Source organism: Vipera ursinii (genome assembly GCF_947247035.1).
Source record: "Vipera ursinii genome assembly, chromosome: 2".
In the NCBI taxonomy this organism is placed as follows: domain Eukaryota; kingdom Metazoa; phylum Chordata; class Lepidosauria; order Squamata; family Viperidae; genus Vipera; species Vipera ursinii.
In genome coordinates this window covers 75,080,907-75,103,676 of record NC_139513.1, presented here as the reverse complement: position 1 = coordinate 75,103,676, position 22,770 = coordinate 75,080,907, and the positions used below count along the sequence as shown (strand labels likewise).

At 38.6% G+C, this 22,770-nt stretch overlaps 1 protein-coding gene across 1 annotated transcript in view; it reads left to right on the top strand.

The window, feature by feature from the left end:
* Nucleotides 1-7,297: 7,297 nt before the first annotated feature.
* Nucleotides 7,298-22,770, top strand: part of LOC310634829 (glutamate dehydrogenase, mitochondrial-like) — a gene marked incomplete at both ends in the record, with an annotated part of 38,269 nt that continues 22,796 nt past the window's right edge. The window contains 5 exons of the mRNA XM_083353365.1: nt 7,298-7,778; nt 10,303-10,383; nt 15,429-15,484; nt 20,922-20,985; nt 22,512-22,606. Of these exons, the coding sequence (XP_083209491.1) occupies nt 7,298-7,778; nt 10,303-10,383; nt 15,429-15,484; nt 20,922-20,985; nt 22,512-22,606 (777 nt within the window). The remainder of the gene's footprint in view (nt 7,779-10,302; nt 10,384-15,428; nt 15,485-20,921; nt 20,986-22,511; nt 22,607-22,770) is intronic.

Below are 22,770 nucleotides of genomic sequence, written 5' to 3'. Positions count from 1 at the left end.
ATTCTGATTACCAGTGCAGATAAGAAACACAGAACAGAAAATTTAGTTATAGTAAAGAGCATCTGCTGCACTGAAAGGAAAAAAAGACATCTGAAGTTATTTCTTTTAGGTGTGTGTGTGTGTGTGTGTGTGTGTGTGTGTGTGTGCATTTCCTAGCATTTAAAACCAAGGGGGGGGCTTCACAACTGTGTATACTATTGCTACATAGAGGAGTGGAGACAGCACTTAATGTTCAGAAAAAGTGTTCCTTCTGAAGGGTTATAAACCCTTCCTTTAATTATGTGTAAATGGCAGATTGCCATTTGTTACAGTTAAAGGGGAAAGCATTCAGTCCTGTTATTGGTAGAATTAATGTTTGCTTACTATGTCCTATCAATCAATTAATCATTTATTGTCAATAACCAGCAATATTTAAAAGAACAAAACAAACAAAATCAGAGTGAAGGAAATACAGTAATATACTAATGGTTAAGCCCAAACATGATTTGTGAACTTCTAAGGAAATTTCATTGCTACAGAGAGTTGTGGTCTCCTCATTCAAACAGTCCAAGACACACTCATTTTCTAAAAAGTACTTTCTGCATCTGTACCACATGTGAGGAAACCTTTTAAAAAGAGATGAGAAACAAACAGGAAATAGAAGAGATCATGGCAAAAGTGGCCTCTGGGATGCATATGCCATGCTTGATTTGCTTGATGGGCTGCATGGTGTTGGTGTGGGGATCTTTCTCTTGCAGAAAGGCACAAAGATATCTGAAGCTGTTTCTCCACCCCTTTTTTCACAGATGGCTGCTTTCTTTATCTGTAAGAATGCTGCGCCAATTCATGCAGGCAGCCATGCAGAAAAGCCAAGCTTTAAAACAGATGTGATGCTGACAGATGGCAAAGTCTTGACTTCAAGGAGGAGGAATGGCTGAACTAATGAAAAATAATTTTCTACATGCACACATATTTTTGTATATATGTGTGCATGTTTCCAATTACAAGAATACATATTTCTTTTAATGAAAAGCAAGCTAAAATTAAGTCCTTCCATTAAGAGTGTGTATAAGAAATAAACACCTCCATTGTGTTCCCCAGTCCATTGATTTCCTGACTGTTTCCATACCAGCATCGCTTTAACTGTTTAAATTGATTGCTCTATGTCACTTTATGAGTTGCTCTATGAGGAAGATTGGTGATTCCTAAAAGTGGTAAATAAATAAATAAATAAATATAGAAAGCACCAGATGATATTAGGCACTGCTAAGGATGCTATTAAGCTTGCAAAAATACAGAAAGGAACATATTTTGAACCCCAAATCTGATATAATCTCTAACCAAACAAATAAATATAATCTCTAACCAAACAAATAAATAATAAGATGTTATGGATTCCCCAAGCTGTGATTCCTTTATGATATCATCACCTGAAGAAAGAGGTGGTTTGCTTAATTATAATTTATTCATAGATAACAAAGATACATAGATACTCAGAATACTTTTCCTGTTCAAGAAAAGTGGTGTTATAGAGAACACAGAAAATTAGTAAGGAATAGTAAGCAAAAGAAATGAAAAGCAGATAAAGGCAAAAGAAGAAAATATTACAGTTAATAGCAATTTACACAAGTATCATTTACCATACTTTTTTAATCTTTGCAACCTATTCTTGTTTCGGCTATACACATACTTGCTTGATAGACTGTCTTTCATTCTTTAACATTCTCACCCATCTTTTTGAGGATCTCACTGATACCATTCAAACCACACGTTCTCCATCTTACTCTTCTTCTCAACGTATTCATTTATTCTTCCTATGTTTGTTTTGTTATTCAGTCTTCATTCATTCTCTTTACCTGACCAAATCACTTCAATATACTGGTCTTTCATTTTTATATACAACCCACCTTCATTCAGCATCCATTTATTTCTGACTATCTTGTTTTACCCATGCATATATCGTAAGTATCCCATTCACATTCCATTCAACAATTTTTTACATTTCTCTTGATATATATCCAACTCTCACAAACTGGGCAAAAACATTTTTGGGACATGGTATGTTTACTTCTTTTAACTAACATTCATTCATTATTTTCAATAGTTATACTATCCACTATCTTTCTGCGAGCATTTATATATCCTAAACATTCTCCATCCATTTTCCCATCTTTGATAAGCATTCTACCATACATTCACTTGCTTCCTCTAGTTTTTCATCATTTATGTATAACTTAAAACTATTCACTCCATTTCTCCTATCAAACACAATACCTTGGTTTTGTTAACACTAATTATAAATATTCATATTAACACCAACTTGGTTTCACTGTCAACAGCACATCATCTACACATAAAACTTTATATTTATTCATGTCCTCTATTAACATCCCGCTGCTCTTCCTCTATCATAAATATCTCTTATATACAACACTAATAACAACAACAATGTTGGAAGGGACCTTGGAGGTCATAGTCCAACCCCACTGCTCAGGCAGGAAACCTATACCATCTCAGACAAATGGCTGTCCAGTCTCTTCTTAAAAACTTCCAGTGTTGAAGCATTCACAGCTTCTGGAGGCAGATAGTTCCACTGGCTAATTGTTCTAACTGTCGTGAAATTTCTCCTTAGTTCTAGGTTGCTTCTCTCTTTGGTTAGTTTCCATCCGTTGCTTCTTGTCCTGCCTTCAGGTGCTTTGGAGAACAGCTTGACTCCCTCTTCTTTGAAATATTGGAACACTGCTATCATGTTGTCCCCCGCCCCTCCTTCTCTTCATTAAACTAGATACAGCCAATTCCAGCAACCATTCCTTGTATGTTTTAGCCTCCAGTCCCCTAATCATCTTTTTTGCTCTTCTCTATATTCTTTCTAGAGTCTCAACATCTTTATCTTTATCCATAAATGCATAAAGCCACCAAGAAAGATACTGCATATCCTTTGCTTAGTCCATCTATAATGTCAAAATATTTGCTAAGCATTTCATTCATTCTCACACATGCTTTACTTCAATCATATGTCATTTTCATAAAACTGGCTGAGCATAAGCCATGATTTGCAAAAAAAAAAAACTAATTTACACAAAAATGAAGCCAAATACAGTAAGACACGTTTTGGATCAGCACCTTCTGACAATAAGGACAGTGTCAGTTAACATCATGGCCAATAGCAGCACATAAGGACATATAAAGCCTTTATACCCAAATCAGATTCTTTTTTAGTTTGGACAACTTATTTCATTGAGTATTACAGAAAATTCCCTAGGTTTTTCTGCCTTATGTTAAAGCACCAGAATGTTTTGACTGTGTATCCTATCTCTGGCTCTTTTTATTTTCATCTGTTTTTTCAAGCCTGACCACATCAACTGCTTATGGCCCTTTTGATCCTTAATTGCTGAAACATGCAGATACTTTGTCCCAGAAAAATGAGTCTAGGATCTGGCAGAATTTTTTTCATCCATGCATAGAATAGAAGAATACATTTAAAAGTGTGATTATTTTGTAATCCCTTTATAATAATCTTGATAGGAAGAACCTTACCAATAATTAATCACATGAGCCTTAAAATATGGCATATTGGGAGAGTTCCCATTCTGGTTAAGTTTGTCAGCTGTCCTATGAGGACTATTTTATCTGCTTGAGAAGCAATGACTACTTTCAAAACTGACAAGGAATTCTCTGAACCTTACAATGATAATTCTGGCGCACTTTGACATTTCCTAACTATAGAGATAAACTTTGGAATAAATAGCAAACATTGCATCTTAATGGATATTTCTAATTAAAGAGATAGTATTGATCTTTTTGTTGGACACATGTGATAAGTAAAATACATATAATTGCTCTCTTTCCCGACTTCTGGGAAATCTGAGTTTGGATATAGCCAACCAAATAATTAAGCAATAGTTTGAAGATAAATGAACATATCAGAAAGATATCCAAATAATAACGGAAATGAAGGCTAACGCCTGTAAAATATTTATATTGTCTTAGAAAAGACATGAGAAGACAAAATATTATATGGCCAGTAAATTAAAAAGTACCAGGCAAAGCAGATAATAACAAGACCTGGCAATGGCTAAAAGCAGGAAAGAGATGCATACAAAGCCACAATTGAGAAGACAGCAACAACCGCAAAAAGTTGAAGAAACAGAAGAGCACCTGGTTAGCAACTGTAAGATCACACAGACTGACTACAAATAATGGCATTACAAAGTAGCATCCATGGTGCATTGGAAGATCTGCAAAAAATATCACTTGCCTGAAAACAAGAACTGATGGAATTTAAAATTCAAACAGACAAACATTTCCCATAACACACTCCAGAATTGATAAGACAAAAAAAATCTGGATAGTGTACCTGGAGACAGCAGAATAGGAGAGAAAGAACTGGAGAAGATAACAAAATACAAAAACCTGCAAATGGAAATAGAATGACTGTGTCAAAAAAAAGCAAAGGTAATACTAATAGTTATGGGCACCTTGGCTATAATCCCAATACAACTGGAGCACCACTTTAACACCTTTGGCATTGATAAATTCACCTTCAATCAATTGCAAAAGGCAGCTTTACTCAGAACAACTTACATCCTGAGATAATATTTTTAACACTATAAAACATCAAAATCTGCCTATCCCGGGTTCTTAGGAGGGACTCAATAGATAGATAAAAATGCCAAATCCAGTCTGAACAACTGGTTGACTGTGTAATGAACCATAATAATAATATTTCCTTCTTGGGTTACGTTGTTGCCGCTTGTTCTACTTCTCATAGCTTTCTTCATCATACTGATATCAGGCTACAGATGTTTGCAAAACACTAGGAGAAAGACAAGCAGTGCAACCAATAGACTATAATGATGAAGTCTTCATTGAGAACAGAATGCCTTGCAGAGTGGGTGGATTGTCTAACAAACAAAGCTTGTATTAATACTGCTGAAAACTGCTCATCCATCAAGAAATTGCTGGACATAAACACCCACTATAAGCACTGCACTTGCAAATGGGAAAAAGTGCTTTGTCCATCTACTTGGAAAGACCGACACTACCAAAGGCTGCATTAATGCTCGTGTATCTGAATAAACATAAGAAATTAGTGTTTAAATTTGAAATTAGTACATACAATTTAGTGTATAAGTAGTATTGAATTTTTAAACTTCAGGAAGGCACTGTTAATCTTACTTTTCACATAGTTTGCATCTAACTGATGAGTATTAGGTGACCTATTCTTTTTTATAATGGTTTTGTAATATAAAAAGGATGATTTCCATGGGTTGCCTTATGATATTAAAATCTTCTGAATAGGTGATATAAAGTTGATTTTAATAAATAAAATTAAAACTTACCAAGCTAGCAGTTTTATGATAAACCACTGAAATATTAAGCCATCATTTTTTAAAAAAGAATGAAACTGTAGTAATGAACACATAAGAATGTGAAGAAAGTAAATGTTCTGTCAATTTAAGATCATGCAAAAGGAAAGGTTTCACTAAAAAAAACCTAAGAAATGTGATTCACAAGGGCAAAGTGACAGGCTGGTAACTTTAGGATCAATTAACCTGGAAAGATTATGAAAAAGATTTCAGTGCTATATATTCTCAAAGATAGCCAGAATAAGTAGGAGTGTGAACAAAACCAGCTCTAGCAACATTCTAGCTTGCCTAGGAATCGAAACACAGGTTCAATTTTCAGCTCCAATTTTGAGATTTCCATCATTAAGTAACACCAGCTGCCTGCAATTAGTGCAGGTTTGCATCCCACCAGGCTCAAGGTTGACTCAGCCTTCCATCCTTCCGAGGTAGGTAAAATGAGGACCCAGATTGTTGGGGGCAATTAAGCTGACTTTGGAATAATGCCGCTTGGGGTGTGTGTGAAAGCCCTAATAAGCAGGCATATACGGTACATAGAATGAAGGCTACTGCTAAGCTTGTAGGCCGCCCTGAGTCTTTGGAGAAGGGCGGGATATAAATGGAATAAAAATAAATAAAATAAAATCATTGATCTTCATTTCTGATTTTACCTTACTGTTCTTGATTTCTCCTTAGCGAGTCCCCTGCCCTCATTTCTCTTCCCTTTTTAAAGATGTTTTTTATTGTTTCAGATTATATAAAATACCCCAGGCAATCCAGTTTGGATTGCAAGTGTGCAAGTTATAACACACTATCACTGGCTTCACACATTATACTAAACCATGATTTGTTTCATATGGCACAATTACCTGAGTTAATATATCAAGCTAAACTATAATTTAATTTAATAATTTAATAATTTGATTTCTATACCGCCCTTCTCCCGAAGGACTCAGGGCGGTGAAATAAATAGCTGATAAACCATGATGACTTAATTCACATAAACTAGAATTTGATATTTAAATATTTTGATACAAATAACATATTTCATATCATTTGTGCAACAACATTAAACATGGTACAAATCATCAAAAATAAGGCAAACTTAATGCGAGGCTATGTTTTTAGTTATCTCAGTACAGACTGCTTGGATGCAATATGTCCAATAGTTAGAGAGGTTACTGGACATATGTTACTCATTGGATTCAATGACTGAAAAACAGGGCTCCATTAAACATGTGTAATGAAATTTTAAGTTGGAAGTAAACAAGACTAAGAAATAGCTCATTATGAAAGTAAAATAGAAAATGAAAAATGTAAGTTAAAGATATACTATCTTTATGCTATTCTGTTGGGGAAAGCAACCTGATGCAAATCATAAAATTATAAGAAACAACATACAAAAGAAAAGAAGAGGAAAAAATACAGCTAGATTGAATTTACTCCAACACTATTCATTTCTCATGCCTGCCTATTGCACATCTTTTTACATCTACCTCCTGGATTCCACAACATCCACATATCAAATGATAACTCTGCAATTTTTTTCCTTTCTCAGCTCTTTCTTTTTGAAGATATATCATCCACACCATCCATCACAACTTTTTCGTTCGGTTTTTTTTAATGCTACCTGGGGAATGCTAAGAGTTGAAGTCCACATATCTTAAATATGCCAAGTTTAAAAAACACCGCGCTAGGTCTACTCTCTCCCACCGTCTACTCTCCGTTAGCCATATAGTTTACCTTCTTCCTGCTCTCTTGCTTTTATCCCCACAACCAAGGCCCTTTCTTCCCGCCCTTTTTTCCCATTGGATGGTCTCCTGTCCAATCAAAATTTCCCCATTCGACATTCCCTATTCAATTTAGCTCCTTCGCTTCGCCTCACCTTTTGTTCCGCGCGTCAGAGCCGAGTAAAATTTGACCTTGTTCTGCCTAATTAAAAAAAGGCAGCGCCCTCCGTTCTCACGCGTCCGATGCGGTGGTGGCTGAAGGCGTGGGGTCGGCTGCGAGAAACGGCCTTTGGGCGGGATTATTCGTGGCAGCCCCGAGGGGGGCTCCGGCGTTCGACAGGGCTTCAGAAATACCAGGCCTTGTTTCCATGGGAACTAGAACCACCCGTAGGGGACGTTCTAGGCAGAAGTGGCGGGAAAGCGCTCGTGCCCGGCCGTTGGAAGCACGCAAAGGGGGCTGAGGGAGAACCCAGCTTTCTGGGCATAGTCGAAAACTACTGCGACCGGGCGGAGCGTGTGATTGAAAAGGAACTCGTGAAGCGGCTTCGCACTCCCAAGGATGAGAATGAACGAGTGCTGCGGGTTCGCGGGGTCCTCGACGCGATCCGCTGCTGCGGCCACGTCCTGGAGGTGGCCTTCCCGATTCGTAGAGACAGTGGCTGTTGGGAGGTGATCAAGGGCTGTCGTGCCCAACACAGCCAGCACCGTTTGCCCTGCAAAGGAGGTGAGCCTGAAGAGCACCTCTTGTATGGTAAATGTAAGCAAACGATAAAAACGAAGTTAATTGCGCTTTCACAGCAAATGTAGATATTCTAAAGTAGCAACTGGCCTTGAAGAAGATATTCCAACGTATTGAGTAAAATATACCTAGAATTGCAGTTTATTGGTTGCGTTGGCTGGACTTAGTTCTGATTGACTGAACTCTGGTTTGCATAGTGGTCTATGTGATATTCTCCACCACAAGGTAATTATGGATTCACACAATGAATTTAAAATATAATGGACACTAGTTTAGGGTTCATTCTTGTGCAAATCTGTGCATAGGATTAGATGCGTTGAAAGTTACTTAAGTTGTCTGCTTGGCAGATGAAGGACTTCAGATACAAATTTCAAAATAAATTGGTGTTTAATATATTAATTGATTACATCTTTAGAATTTGTTAAAAATAAACATACCCATCTGGAAAAACCAAACAAAAACAGATTAAAATCTGACAATCTGTACTATGTGACTATCAGTAGTGAACTTGTGTTTTATGGAAAGAAGGAAAAAGGTTTATAAACAAAGGTTGGAAGTAGTTGCAAGATGACACAGAAGTAGATATCTGGCTATTTTAAGATCTGTTAAGTTGTAGTTACCAATCCCTGCTGTTTAAGGAAGCCTAGTGTTCAGAGTTATTAAGCAGTATGTAAACTGCTTGCTTTCTAGCAAAATAAATCTGATAGATGTGGGGTGTAAAAATCCAGATTATCTCAACTAAGCTTTTATCTATCATTTGGTAAGCAGCCAAGAAAAGGTTGACTAACTTTTTACTATAGTCTAGTGGTCCAGATTTTTGCAGCTGAAATCTGATAGGTCTAAATACAAACAGTGGATTTTTTCTGGTATTAAAAATAGAACTTTGAAAAATGGCATGAACTTTGCTACTTTCCATTCATTAATGCTGCCATCTAGTTTAATAAAATGGTACTGTTGTCTGCTCAACTGATTTTTTTTCTTTTTTAACCATTAGTAACATTAGTCCTAGAGGAGATCAACCCTGACTGCTCTTTAGAAGGCCAGATTCTGAAGCTAAAACTCAAATACTTTGGCCATCTAATGAGAAGGAAGGACTCACTGGAGAAGAGCCTAATGCTGGGAAAGATTGAGGGCAATAGAAGAAGGGGACGACAGAGAATGAGGTGGCTGGATGGAGTCACTGAAGCAGTGGGTGTGAGCTTGAATGGACTCCGGAGGATGGTGGAGGAGAGGAAGGCCTGGAGGAACGTTGTCCATAGGGTCGCGATGGGTCGGACACGACTTCGCAACTAACAACAACAACAATGATGTTCCATTTTTAGTGAATAATAATGATGATGATGTTGGAAGTGACCTTAGAGGTCTTCTAGTCTAACCCCCTGCTCAGGCAGGAAACCCTATACCATTTCAGACAAATGATTGTCCAGTCTCTTCTTAAAAACTTCCAGTGTTGGAACTTCACAACTTCTGGAGGCAGGTTGTTCCATTGATTAATTGTTCTGTCAGGAAATTTCTCCTTAGTTCTAGGTTGCTTCTCTCTTTGATTAGTTTCCATCAAAGAGATGGAAGAGTATCAAAGAGTATTATCTAGATTGTTTTTAAAACACTTAATATTATAAATAGATTTTTTAAAAATACGGTCCTAAAATTATGAATTGTTTTAGAAAAGTTGACAGTTATGTTTTTAAAATTTAAACATTTGGAAGTCATGGAAAACCCTTAGGTATTTTGGAGGAAATTGGAAAATACATAACATAGTCTTTCCTACTGGTCTTGGTCTAAAGCAGGGGTCAGCAACCTGAAACAGTGAAAGAGCCACTCGGAACCGGTTCCCTCACAAAAGGAAAAACTGGGAGCCGCAAAAAATGTCTGCGCATGCGCGTACATGTGCGCATGCGCAGAACAGGGTTTGACTGAAGAGTGGAGCCAAGGCGAGATGTGCACCTACCCTGCATATTTGAATTGATTGGTTAAACTTTTTTAGTCCCACTTTTTTTTTTTGGACTGCACATGGCAGAGGACTGGGAGCCACAGGAGACGGCTGAAAGAGCCGCATGCGGCTCCGGAGCCACGGGTTGCAGACCTGTGGTCTAAAGCAATGGCAAATACATCCAATCATAGGTTGGCTTGTAAAGTGTTTATCATGATGTGAATATACTTTTCACAAGTGGCTAATAGAGTTTACTAAAGATATATATCAAAGTATAATTCAAGCTGAGTAGTTCATCTTCCCTCTTTTCCCCAATTATCTACCAGTATATAACTTTTCCTCTCATTAACAAAATGTGGAAATTAAGAAACAAAATACATCAGGCTAACACAACTCTAGACAGGAAATTTTGTGTGCAAATAAAGGATCTATATAAAAGCCTTATAAAAGATTTTTTGATACATATTGTGTAGCTTTCTCAAACACTTATTACCAGAGTTCACAAAAATAGTAAAGTGTGTTTTCAGTGGATATATATGTTCTATATACATTGATATATATTTGTTTCTCTTTCTCCAGGGATTCGATATAGCAAATCAGTTAGTGCTGATGAAGTAAAAGCTTTGGCTGCTTTGATGACATACAAGTGTGCAGTAGTAGGTATGTTAGCACTATATGAGTAAATATCAAAGATAGGCAGAACAGACCTGGAAGTCAGTATGTTGAAAATTTCATAATGATGAGATTCACAGAAATTATTGTGTATACGCCTATCTTCTGCCTTCAAAAAAATGCATATTCCCATCGCCCAGTACGCTCACACAGAGAAGGCCTCCTCAGGGTACCGTCGGCTAGAGAATGTCGGCTGGCGGCCCCCAGGGGAAGAGCCTTCTCTGTGGGAGTGCCAGCCCTGTGGAACCAGCTCCCCCCTGAGCTTCGGATGGCCCAAGATCTCCAGTCCTTTCACCGCAGCCTCAAAACACTCCTTTTCCACCTGGCTGACCTGGACTGACAGGGATTTTAATTATGTTTACAATTTTTAACCCTAATCTTTAATTTATTTTAATTTTTAATTTTAATTTATTGTACAGAGACCTTTAATTTTGTTGTTGTTAGCCGCCCTGAGTCCTTCGGGAGATAAGGCGGGATATAAGTCCCATCAATCAATCAATCAATAAATAAATAAATATTAGATAATAAGATTCTTCACAGAAGTGGCAAGCCAGCCAGGGAGGCCATGGGTCCTTTGGATGAAGTGGTGAAAGAGAATGCTAAAAGGAGAAAAGCAAATTGTAGAGAAGCTGAATGTTTATGGAGATTCTCAATCATTCAGGTCATGGTTGTCCCAAAAATACTTTTTCCAAAAGGCAACTAGATATCCTTGTTTTGTTTTTTTTCTTTGAAAACGTTTAGCTTCACATACAAGAAGCTTCTTCAGTTCATTACTGAGGACCTTCTTGGATAAGAAGCAAAATGTTTTCAAAGAAAAAAAAAGCAAGGACATCTAGTTGTCTTTTGGAAAAAGCACCTTTGAGATAGAGAAACTGAACAATTTTTTTACTTTCATCTTCACAGGAGAAAAGTTGGGCAGTTCCCTGAGCCTGAGCTCCTGTTCTGTTTTAGCCATACAGAGATAGTAGAAGCAATATGCCAGGCTATACTGAAAGATTGACCATCAACAAATTACTGGACCCTGATGAAATTCACCCAAGAGTTGAGCTTAAAGTTGAGATTGTAGATCTAACTAAAATATGCAACCTATCTATATTTGTCCTGTATAGTTGAGGATTGGCCAACGTAACTCAATTTTTAGAAAGGGCTTGCAGGGAGATTCAGGAAATTATAGGTCTATACCTTAACATCATTCCCAGGAAGATAGTGGAAACTGAAACTGCTATTACTTGTAGATAAAATATGCAGATGATACCACTCTTAACGGCAGAAAGTGAAGAACTAAAGAGCCTCTTGTTGTGGGTGAAGAAGGAGAGTGCAAAACTGGGCTCGAAACCCAAGATCTTGGCATCTGGCCCTGTCAATTCCTGGCAAATAGATGGGGAAGAAATGGAGGTAGTGACAGATTTTATTTCCCTGGGCGCCAAGATCACCGCAGATGGGGACTGCAACCAAAAATTTAAAGACGCTCCTGGGGAGGAAAAATATGGCAAATCTATACAGTACACTAAAAAGCAGAGTCATCACCCTGCCAACAAAAGTGCGTATAGTCAAGGCCATGGTTTTCCCAGTTGCAATGTATGGTTGTGAAAGTTGGACCATAAGAAAGGCTGAGCACCAAAGAATCGAGGCCTTTGAACTATGGTGCTGGAGAAGACTCCTGCAACTCCCTTGGACTGCAAGGCGTTCAAACCGGTCAGTCCTAGAGGAGATCAACCCTGACTGCTCCTTAGAAGGCCAGATCCTGAAGTTGAAACTCAAATATTTTGGCCACCTAATGAGAAGGAAGGACTCACTGGAGAAGAACCTAATGCTGGGAAAGATTGAGGGCAATAGAAGAAGGAGACGACAGAGAATGAGGTGGTTGGATGGAGTCACTGAAGCAGTAGGCGTGAGCTTAAATGGACTCCAGAATATGGTAGAGGACAGGAAGGCCTGGAGGAACATTGTCCATGGGGTCGCGATGGGTCGGATACGACTTCGCAACTAAGAAGAACAGATGATCATTTGGAGAGGCCTTGCTCAGGGGTATTCGGCATGCTTCCCTAAAGGAAAGTCATGTTTAAATGATCTACTATTTGTTTTTTGAGGGTGTTAACAAACATGTATAAGGGTAACCCAACTAGGGAGCAACATTAAACTGATTATGGATCTCCGAATAATTAAGTAGAGTCAAATCTGGGTGAGAAACTACCAAAAAGTTCCAGAGCTGTAGTTTATATTAATGGGGGAAAAAACTGGAAGAAAGCAGAAGTAAATCACTTCCATACTGCTGCAGTGAAACTACACAAATATGATCATGATGTTGCTAGCAGTTGTAACTTAAAGAACATGTCACATTTTTAAGTAGAATATATATATTAATAGAATAATAGTTGAATAACAGGTATTCTATTGGTCTGGTGAAAAAAATTGAGAATAGAAAATTTAAAAAAGTTTGCTGTATAACTGCATAATGGAGATGCCATATTTGAGTTGGGATAATGAGAAAATAATGTAATAATTGAGTTAATACATTGTGTTAGGTTGACTATTTTGAGGTTCACTATGTTATATGAATTGAGTCAGTATAAAGGTTGTTCTCAACTTAAGACCAATTGCTTAGAGACCAGAGTTGTGACAGATGCCCCATATAGTACTTACAACCCACTTTTGAAGTTATGACAACTGCACACGCACATAGACAAACACATACCGCAGTCACATAATTGCATTTTGAGCACTTAGCAACTGGCTCACCTTTACTGCTGTTTGCAGTGTCCTGTAAACATAATCACATTTTTAAACTTTTTTTGCCAGTTTATAGCATATACTTCTGGTTTCCTGCCAAAAATGCCCATTAAGTATAATAAATTCACTTAACAATCACCATGTTTGATTAATGATCACCACAAAATATGTCATAAATTTGGGTCCACTAACGTAGTGATCTATTTAAGAACTGCAATCATTTACACTCATAATTCCAGGTTCATTGACAGTTGTAAGTTGAGATCTAATTATAGATGGAGCAGTTTGCTTGTAGCAGGCCAGAGAGAAAGAGAGAGGGTGAGGGTGAGAGTGGCTGGTTGGAGCTGTTTGAGAGGGGGGGGGAAGGTGAAGTTTTATTGTTTCTCTTGTTTGCAGGCAGGCCAGACAAGAGGGAGAGAGGGTAGTTTGGGGAGTTTTAATTCCTTTCCCTCATTGGAATAAGTTAGACAGAGGGAGAGTTAGGGAAGGGGTTTTTTCTTTATCGGATCAGCTGGGGGAGATAAGAGATTACATGGAGTGAGGTCAGAGAGGGGCGAGGAGAATGGACAAGGGAGGCCTCTGCCAGTGCCAGAGATTGGTTACCATCATTCTAGGCAAGTTGTTGTCATCAAAGACCATCATCGCCCCATGTGTGTGGCTGCCAATCGTGACTGAATACCACCGTGTTAAGTACCCTGTTAGGCGGAGGTACCAACGTGAAAGACTTCTTTGGGCTGGTGGCCACTTGGAGGGCAGGTCGGGAGGGTCCGGACTTAAGCGGTCCCTACAAGGGTGGCGCTACACCACTTAACTGAAAATGCCAGATGTTGAACCCAAAATTGCCTTAATTCAAATCATACTCTATCACCATGCGATGCCCCCTCCCCAACACCAAAAATTACTTAATAAATAGCAAATTCTGAAATGTGGATGGTATGTTTTCAGAGTTAGCACTGTATTTAAGCAAATTAGGAAATGGGCATTGCTGCTAATTGATCATGCTACATCATCATTAAGAAGAATCTTGGTAGCCAGTGTTGGTTAATGAAATACCAATTAAATCAAGAAACTTGAAATTTAAAAGAACACGTGCATTGCTTCACTGTATTGATATAGTATACTGAGCAAGAAAATCATTAAATCTGTATTTTAATTCTTGCTCACTGGATTTTATCTGAGGTTTCTGATTTATTGTGTTGTTTGCATTCTAAATATTCACTATTTTAGATCCCTTTAGCCTAGTTCAGACATGTCAAACACAAGGCCCGGGGCCCGGATCCGGCCCGCAAAGTCGTTTCATGTGGCCCACAAAGCCTTCCTGGAAACAGTGAGAGAACGGCCCCCACTGCCTTGGCCCTGGCCCAGAGACCTTCCTTCTGCCAGAGACCCTCAGATGTGTCCAACTCCTGCCCAGGCCCCCATAGGCACCCTTGATGCGAGCGATGAAGAGCTGGCCATGCCCACCCAGTAGGCCATATGCACTCTAGCCATGCCCACCCAGTAGGCCATGCCCACCCTGGCCACACCCACCCGGCCCCTTGAGGGCAACTGCAATGCTGATGCGGCCCTCAATGAAATTGAGTTTGACACCTCTGGCCTAGTTTATCTTGGATTTCTTGTAAATTATAGTGTTCTTGATGATCATCACTTAGGCTTCAAAATACATTTTTATCAACATTTAATGTGAATATAATCTTGCTTTGACTTCAGAGAAAGGTTAAATTGACACCTCAAATTACGTTGTGTAAAAAGGTTTGTTGAATAAGCCAAGTGTTCATACAAAACACTACATCATAAACTATGATTTACAAACTAAAGATCAGGATTATACATAACAAACCAAAATCAAACCGTGACTTTGTATAAACCAGGACTGTGTGTATCCATTTAGACAAAAGAGTTTAACAGTGTTGTGATGTGACAGAATTGGTAGGTTTTACAATTGACATTTGGTCTTGGTTTTCACTGTAAAGTAGATACAGCTCTACAATGCTGATTTCTTCTCTTATTCCTGCTGATTTTTCTCCTAGTTTTAGAAATACCTTTGCTTAATTTACAAAAGAGCCCATATATTTTCTAAGCAGCAGAGCTGTCATTCTTTGGTGGTCTTCTTATGATATATTCATCATGAATGTATTTTAACATGTTATTTTTACTTGCTATTTTCCAAGTAAAGAAAAACTTTGAATTATAAGTCAGTACTCTCTCAACAGTTCTTAAAAGTTGCTGTCCTGTTACATTTCTGTGGCTGGATAAGAAATAAAAATATAAGATGCTAATTTGTTGGTAATGGTGTATTTCAGATGTTCCTTTTGGTGGGTCAAAGGCTGGTGTGACTATTGAGCCATGGAATTATTCAGTAAGTATAGGTTCTTCCCTGGAATGAAAAGAACAGGACATGATGACATGCTCATTTTTAAAAAAATGTTTTAGATAACTTTATTGAGAATTACAAGTAGAAAATAACAACTTATACAAACTACAAAAATATAGAGTTATGAAAAAGAAAAAGACAAAAAAGGAAAAAAAGTAGAAAGGGAAAAAAAGCAAGTCACCCCTTCATCCCAGCAATTAAAAACAATTTCAATAGCTTATCACTAACTATTTAATACAATATATTTTATCTTCACCCCATGACTTATCTCTTAACTAGAAAACAAAATTCAAAGGCCTTGTCATTCATTCGTTGTTAACAAAGTCCGGAAAGGGAAACCAGTTATATCTAATTTTCTATTTCAACCTTAAACAAATAAAGCTTAACTGAGTTTTGTGTCCTTAAAAGTCTGCTTTATGAATGAGTTTGATGGTCTCCCTCAATTGCCATAACTCAACTCAAAAGCGATTTGCAAAACAACAGTTCTTGCAGTCTGCTCAAAAAGAGCAGCTATCTGGGGTTTTGTGGGTTATCTCAATGAACTCTGCTCCTGAGAATTTTCATCAGTCCAGCCACAAATTTCCTTGTAAATACAGATCTGCGGCCAGCAGGACATGAGCTTACCAGGCCCCCACCCTTAAGTCTCATGACATACTGTAACTTTGAGGATGAATTTGTGTGTGGCAAAATTTGAATTAATATATACCCATATCAGACAATGGATAGTGAATCACTGTAAAAGTGAAATGGGTAAGACCAAATATGAATTTGTAAAACAACCTAAGAACAATGGAATCCTTTAGAATCTTACTTATTTATCAACAGATTTCTATAGCCGCCCATCCCACCAAAGGTGACCCTGGGTGGCAAACAATAATTAATATGAACAATAAATAAAAACATGTACAAAATATGTACTATATAAAAACCCTTATTAATAAATTATTAGCAAAATAATAAAAAAGCAAAAATTACCCATCGCAGAAGAGGATAAAAATGGACACCTCTACGATGGAGCCATCTGAGCAGGTTGCCTTGGAGCCTCAGACCTGACAACATAAGCAATACTTACGTTGGAATACAAAAGGGAAGATGCTAGTCTAATTTCAGAGAGAAGAATGTTCCATAAAGTAGGTGCCACGACAGAAAAGGCTTGTTTTCCTGAGATGAACCAAATGAAAGTCCCTGGCCAGTGGTACCTACAACATTCCTACTCTGCCAGATCTAGTGGCTGATGTAACCATAGAGAGGTGGACCCTTAGATAATCCAGTCTCATGTCATGAAGGCTTTAAAGTGTAAAACCAGTACCTTAAATCGGACCCAGAAGAAACTCGCAACCAATGCAGGTTGCAGGCAGAGTTGTAACACATGCTGGTCTAAGAGTGCATATAACTGCTCACACCACTGCATTTTATGCCACTGAAGTTTGTGGATACCTCTTCAAGGGCAGCCACATGTAGTAGTCCAATCTGGAGGTGACCAGAGCATGAATGACTGTAAATAGGACCTGTCAATCCAGGAATGGGTACAAGTGGAACACCAGATGAAGCTGCACAAAGGCCCTCCTAACCATAACTGCCACCTGCTCCTTGAGCTGGAGTCGTTAGCCTAGGATGATGACTGTTGGGGAGGTTAGTGCAACCCTATCCAGCACCAAAGATGGTGAAGTTTTGAAACCAGTGGACCCCACTACCTAAAGCTACTCAGTCTTACCAGGGTTTAACTGAAACCTGTTGTTCCCCATCCAGACCCTCTTGGCTTCCAGACACTGGGATAAGATATTCACAGCATCACATAAATCTCCAGGGTTACAGATATATGATTACCTCATTCCATGGCAATGAATGAGCACCTTGGAGAAAATACTAAACCCTGTGGCACCCCACATACTATGGGCCAATAGTGGAACCTCTCCTAATCAATATCAACTGGAAGGGACCCTGAAGGAAAGAGGCAAACCAACACAATAGTGTGCTCCCTACACACACACACCTTTGAACTGGATTTATATTTTTTCTTTACAGTACATAAAAGGAATTTTAAAAGAATTACCTGCATTAGGCTCTTCTCCAGTGAGTCCTTCCTTCTCATTAGGTGGCCAAAGTATTTGAGTTTCAACTTCAGGATCTGGCCTTCTAAAGAGCAGTCAGGGTTGATCTCTAGGACTGACCGGTTTGATTGCCTTGCAGTCCAAGGGAGTCGCATGAGTCTTCTCCAGCACCATAGTTCAAAGGCGTCGATTCTTTGGCGCTCAGCCTTTCTTATGGTCCAACTTTCACTGCCATACATTGCAACTGGGAAGACCATATCCTTGACTATATGCACTTTTGTTGACAGGGTGATGTCTGCTTTTTATTGTGCTGTCTAGATTTGCCATTGCTTTCCTCCCCAGGAGCAAGCGTCTTTTAATTTCTTGGCTGCAGTCCCCATCTGCAGTGATCTTGGAGCCCAGGAAAATAAAATCTGTCACTACCTCCATTTCTTCCCCATCTATTTGCCAGGAATTGAGAGGGCCGGATGCCATGATCTTGGTTTTCTTAATGTTAAGTTTCAACCCAACTTTTGCACTCTCCTTCACCCGCAACAAGAGGCTCTTTAGTTCTTCTTCACTTTCTGCCATTAGAGTGGTATCATCTGCATATCTTAGGTTGTTAATATTTCTCACGGCAATGTTAATTCCAACTTTTGATTCATCTAGCCCTACCTTTCTCATGATGTGCTCTGCACATAAGTTAAATAGGCAGGCCGACAGTATACAGCCTTGCTGGACTCCTTTCCCAATTTTGAACCAATCAGTGGTTCCGTGTCCAGTTCTCACTGTTGCTTCTTGACTCGCATATAGGTTTCTCAAGAGACAGATAAGATGGTCTGATACTCCCATCTCTTTAAGAACTTGCCGCAGTTTGTTGTGATTCACACAATCAAAGGCTTTAGCATAGTCAATGAAGCAGAAGTAGATGTTTTTCTGGAACTCCCTAGCTTTCTCTATGATCCAGCATATGTTGGCAATTTGATCTCTAGTTTCTCTGCCTCTTCGAAATCCTACCTGTACTTCTGGTAGTTCTTGATCCACATACTGCTGGAGTCTAGCTTGTAGGATTTTAAGCATAACTTTACTAGCATGTGAAATGAGTGCAATGGTGTGATAGTTTGAACATTCTTTGGCACTGCCTTTCTTTGGAACTGGAATGTAAACTGATCTTTTCCAATCCTGTGGCCACTGTTGAGTTTTCCAAATTTGCTGGCAAATTGAGTGTAGCACTTTTACTGCATCGTCTTTTAAAATTTTGAATAGCTCAGCTGGAATACTGTCACCTCCACTAGCTTTGTTGTTCATTTTTTCTAAGGCCCACTTCACTTCACATTCTAGGATGTCTGGCTCGAGGTCAGTGACCACCTCATCGTGGTTATCAGGGACGTTAAGCTCATTCTTGTATAGTTCTGTGTAATTTTGCCACCTCTTCTTAATCTCTTCTGCCTCTGTTAGGTCCCTGCCATTTTGGTCCTTTATCATGCCCATTTTTGCATGAAACATTCCCTTCATCTCTCCAATTTTCTTGAAAAGATCTCTGGTCCTCCCTATTCTATTGTTTTCTTCTATTTCTTTGCATTGTTCATTTAAGAAGGCATTCTTATCTCTTCTAGCTATTCTCTGGAATTCTGCATTCAATTGGGCTTATCTTTCTTTTTCTCCCTTGCCTTTCGCTTCCCTCCTTTCCTCAGCTATTTGCAAAGCTTCCTCAGACAGCCATTTTGCTTTCTTGCATTTCTTTTTCTTTGTGATGGTTTTGGTTGCTACCTGTTGTACAATGTTGCGAACCTCTGTCCATAGTTCTTCAGGCACTCTGTCTATCAGATCTAATTCCTTAAATTTGTCACCTCTACTGTATATTGAACAGGGATATGATTTAATTCATACCTGACTGGCCTAGCGCTTTTCCCTACTTTCTTTAATTTAAGCCTAAACTTTGCAACAAGAAGCTCATGGTCTGAGCCACAGTCAGCTCCTGGTCTTGTTTTTACTGACTGTATAGAGCTTCTCCATCTTTGGCTGCAGAGCATATAGTCAATCTGATTTCTGTGTTGACCGTCTGGTGATGTCCATGTGTAAAGCCGTCTCGGGTTGTTGGAAAAGTGTGTTTGCTATGACCATCGTATTCTCTTGACAAAATTCTATCAGCCTGTGCCCTGCTTCATTTTGTACTCCAAGGCCAAACTTGCCTGTTATTCCAGTTGGTTTCCTACTTTAGCATTCCAATCCCCCATGATGATAAGGACATCATTTTTGGGTGTTAGTTCTATAAGGTGCTGTAGAACCGGTCAATTTCATCCTCTTCAGCACTGGTGGTTGGGGCATACACTTGGACTACTGTGATATTGAATGGTTTGCCTTGGATTCGAACTGAGATCATTCTGTCATTTTGAGGATTGTATCCCAGTATTGCTTTTCCTATTTTTTTATTGACTATGAAGGCTACTCCATTTCTTCTGAGGGATTCTTGCCCGCAGTAGTATACCTGCTGGTCATCTGAATTAAATTCACCCATTCCTGTCCATTTTAGTTCGCTGATACCTAAGATGTCTGGGCCTTGGTGGGGCAGTGGGCTAATGCCTCCTTAAGTAACACCAGCTGCCTGCAATTAGTGCAGGTTCGCATCCCACCAGGCTCAAGGTTGACTCAGCCTTCCATCCTTCCGAGGTAGGTAAAATGAGGACCCAGATTGTTGGGGGCAATTAAGCTGACTTTGTAATAATGCCGCTTGGGGTGTGTGTGAAAAGCCCTAATAAGCAGGTATATACATAGAATGAAGGCTACTGCTAAGTTTGTAAGCCGCCCTGAGTCTTCGGAGAAGGGCGGGATATAAATGGAATTAAAATAAATAAATAAATAAATAAAAATAAATGTCAATGTTTAGTCTTGTCATCTCTTGTTCGACCACGTCCAGCTTGCCTTGATTCATGGATCTTACATTCCAGGTTCCTATGGAGAAAAAATCTTTATAGCATCGGACTTTCCTTTCACCACCAGATACATCCACAGCTGAGCGTCCTTTCGGCTTTGGCCCAGTCGCTTCATTCTTTCTGGCGCTACTAGTACTAGTCCTCTGCTCTTCCCCAGTAGCATATTGGACGCTTTTCGACCTGAGGGGATCATCTTCCACCGTCATATTGTTTTGCCTTTTGGTACTGTCTATAGGGTTTTCATGGCAAAGATACTGGAGTGGGTTGCCATTTCCTTCTCCAGTGGAACATGTTTTGTCAGAACTCTGCTATGACCTGTCCATCTTGGGTGGCCCTGCATGGCATAGCTCATAGCTTCATTGAATTACGCAAGCCCTTTCGCCACAACAAGGCAGTAATCCATGAAGGGGGACAAAGCATATACGGTAATAATAACTGAATATTGATATTCTTACACAGGAAAATGAACTGGAGCAAATAACAAAAAAGTTCACATTGGAATTGGCCAAGAAAGGTTTTATAGGTGAGTTCATTTTTGTAAAAAAAAAGTGATTCTTTCACAAGCTGCCTAAATATCATAAGAGGTTAAGAGATCATCCTCCAATCTGTTTTCCTCCTATTATGTTGAATGACAGGACCCAGCACCCTGACTGAGTTTCACATAAAAGCATGAGCTAGAATAATGCCTGCCATCTCTTACGGATTATCTGGCAACCAGATTGGTTTGAATTAACATTAAAATCTGAAAATTGTATTCTTTAATTAGCACTTAGGATAGAAAAAGAATCAAATTTTGCAGAATTCTACTCCTTGTTAATATCCATTTTTCATTGTTAAAGAAAATCCAGTATTTTTCAGCATTGTTGCCTAATTTAAGAACCTTAACCAAAATCCCCTCAAACGCAGCATGGCAGCCTAGAAGTGAAGATGCTCGTCTCCCACTCGAAAGGTTGAGAGTTCAATCATAGCAGTGGCAGAGGTTTCTCTATTAGGGAGCAAAGAAAATACCTGCTGTGAACTCTGCCTAGGCATAAGGAAGGGCATCCAACCAGTAAACCCTCGACTCCACTCAGTTGCCCTGACTCCATCCCAAATAAAGGGATTACAGGACCGTAAAAAGACAAAAACTAAGATTCCCTCAGCTCCTTGCCTTAATGTAGTGGCTTTATTGCTGTTTTGTTGGTCATCTTATCCTTAAACATTTGCAGAGGTTAACATGAAAATATATGCATATCTTGTTTTTAAAGGGGTCTATTTTTCCAGTCATTTGAACTTTTTCTTCCTGCTTATTATTTTTCTTCTCCTTTCTGTTCTGGTGCAGAGTGTATTTTCAATTGCATCTCTTTTTATTTTTGGTTCCATAATGATTATCACAGTGATGAGCATATCTAAGTGATTATTTTTTTAATAAAGAAAAAGTTTTGCTACTACGGTATTTCTAGGTCTTAGGATTTGGGATCAAGATTTGTTCCCACTAGTTCTGATTGATTGCAATACTGCATTGCTTAATAACAAAATATAAATTTCAGCACTGTTTGAAATATTTACTGAACAAAGTAGAAATGTGACTGAATAATATTTTAGTGGGTGAAGGATGGACTTGTAAGTATTCTATTTATCTCTAATTCTTCTCAGTTAAGAAGAACAAGTGTGCAGTCGTATAGTCTTTCACCTAAAAATATATTCATTTGAACTGAATGAGACTTCTGACACACTCATTTCTTTCTTTAGATTTATGCAGATAATAAATTTAGACTATTTTATACAAAATTTGTTAGTCCATTTCATATGTTCAGTTCTCTTTTTCCAACCTTTATTAAAAATAATACAGCTGCATCCATTATTTACTAAACACAGTACTACAGTGTTAAATAAACATACATAAGGTTGCATAGAAAATGTCTAAATTAAACATACGTTCAATTTTATACATGTGTTTGTACACACACATGTGCACAATTGATTGATGTATTCTGGCAACATTTGTGATTCGTGGTAGAAGAGACCAGTCAAAAAATTGACTGTTCTATATGTTTTTAATATGAGCAGGCCCAGGAATTGATGTAGCTGCCCCTGATATAAACACAGGAGAAAGGGAGATGTCCTGGATTGCTGATACATACTCCTGTACACTTGGACACAAGGTAAATTTAATTCTTTAGACAAAAAGCTTGTTGTGTCTGCTTTCTAAATAACCTAGCAGCTTGCTTCCTTCTCTGAAGATTTGATTTAAAGAGAAGCTGTATGTTTGGTTGTATTATGTTTTTTTCAAGTTTGTTCTCTTTTTAAGTGGTAACTACACATATTT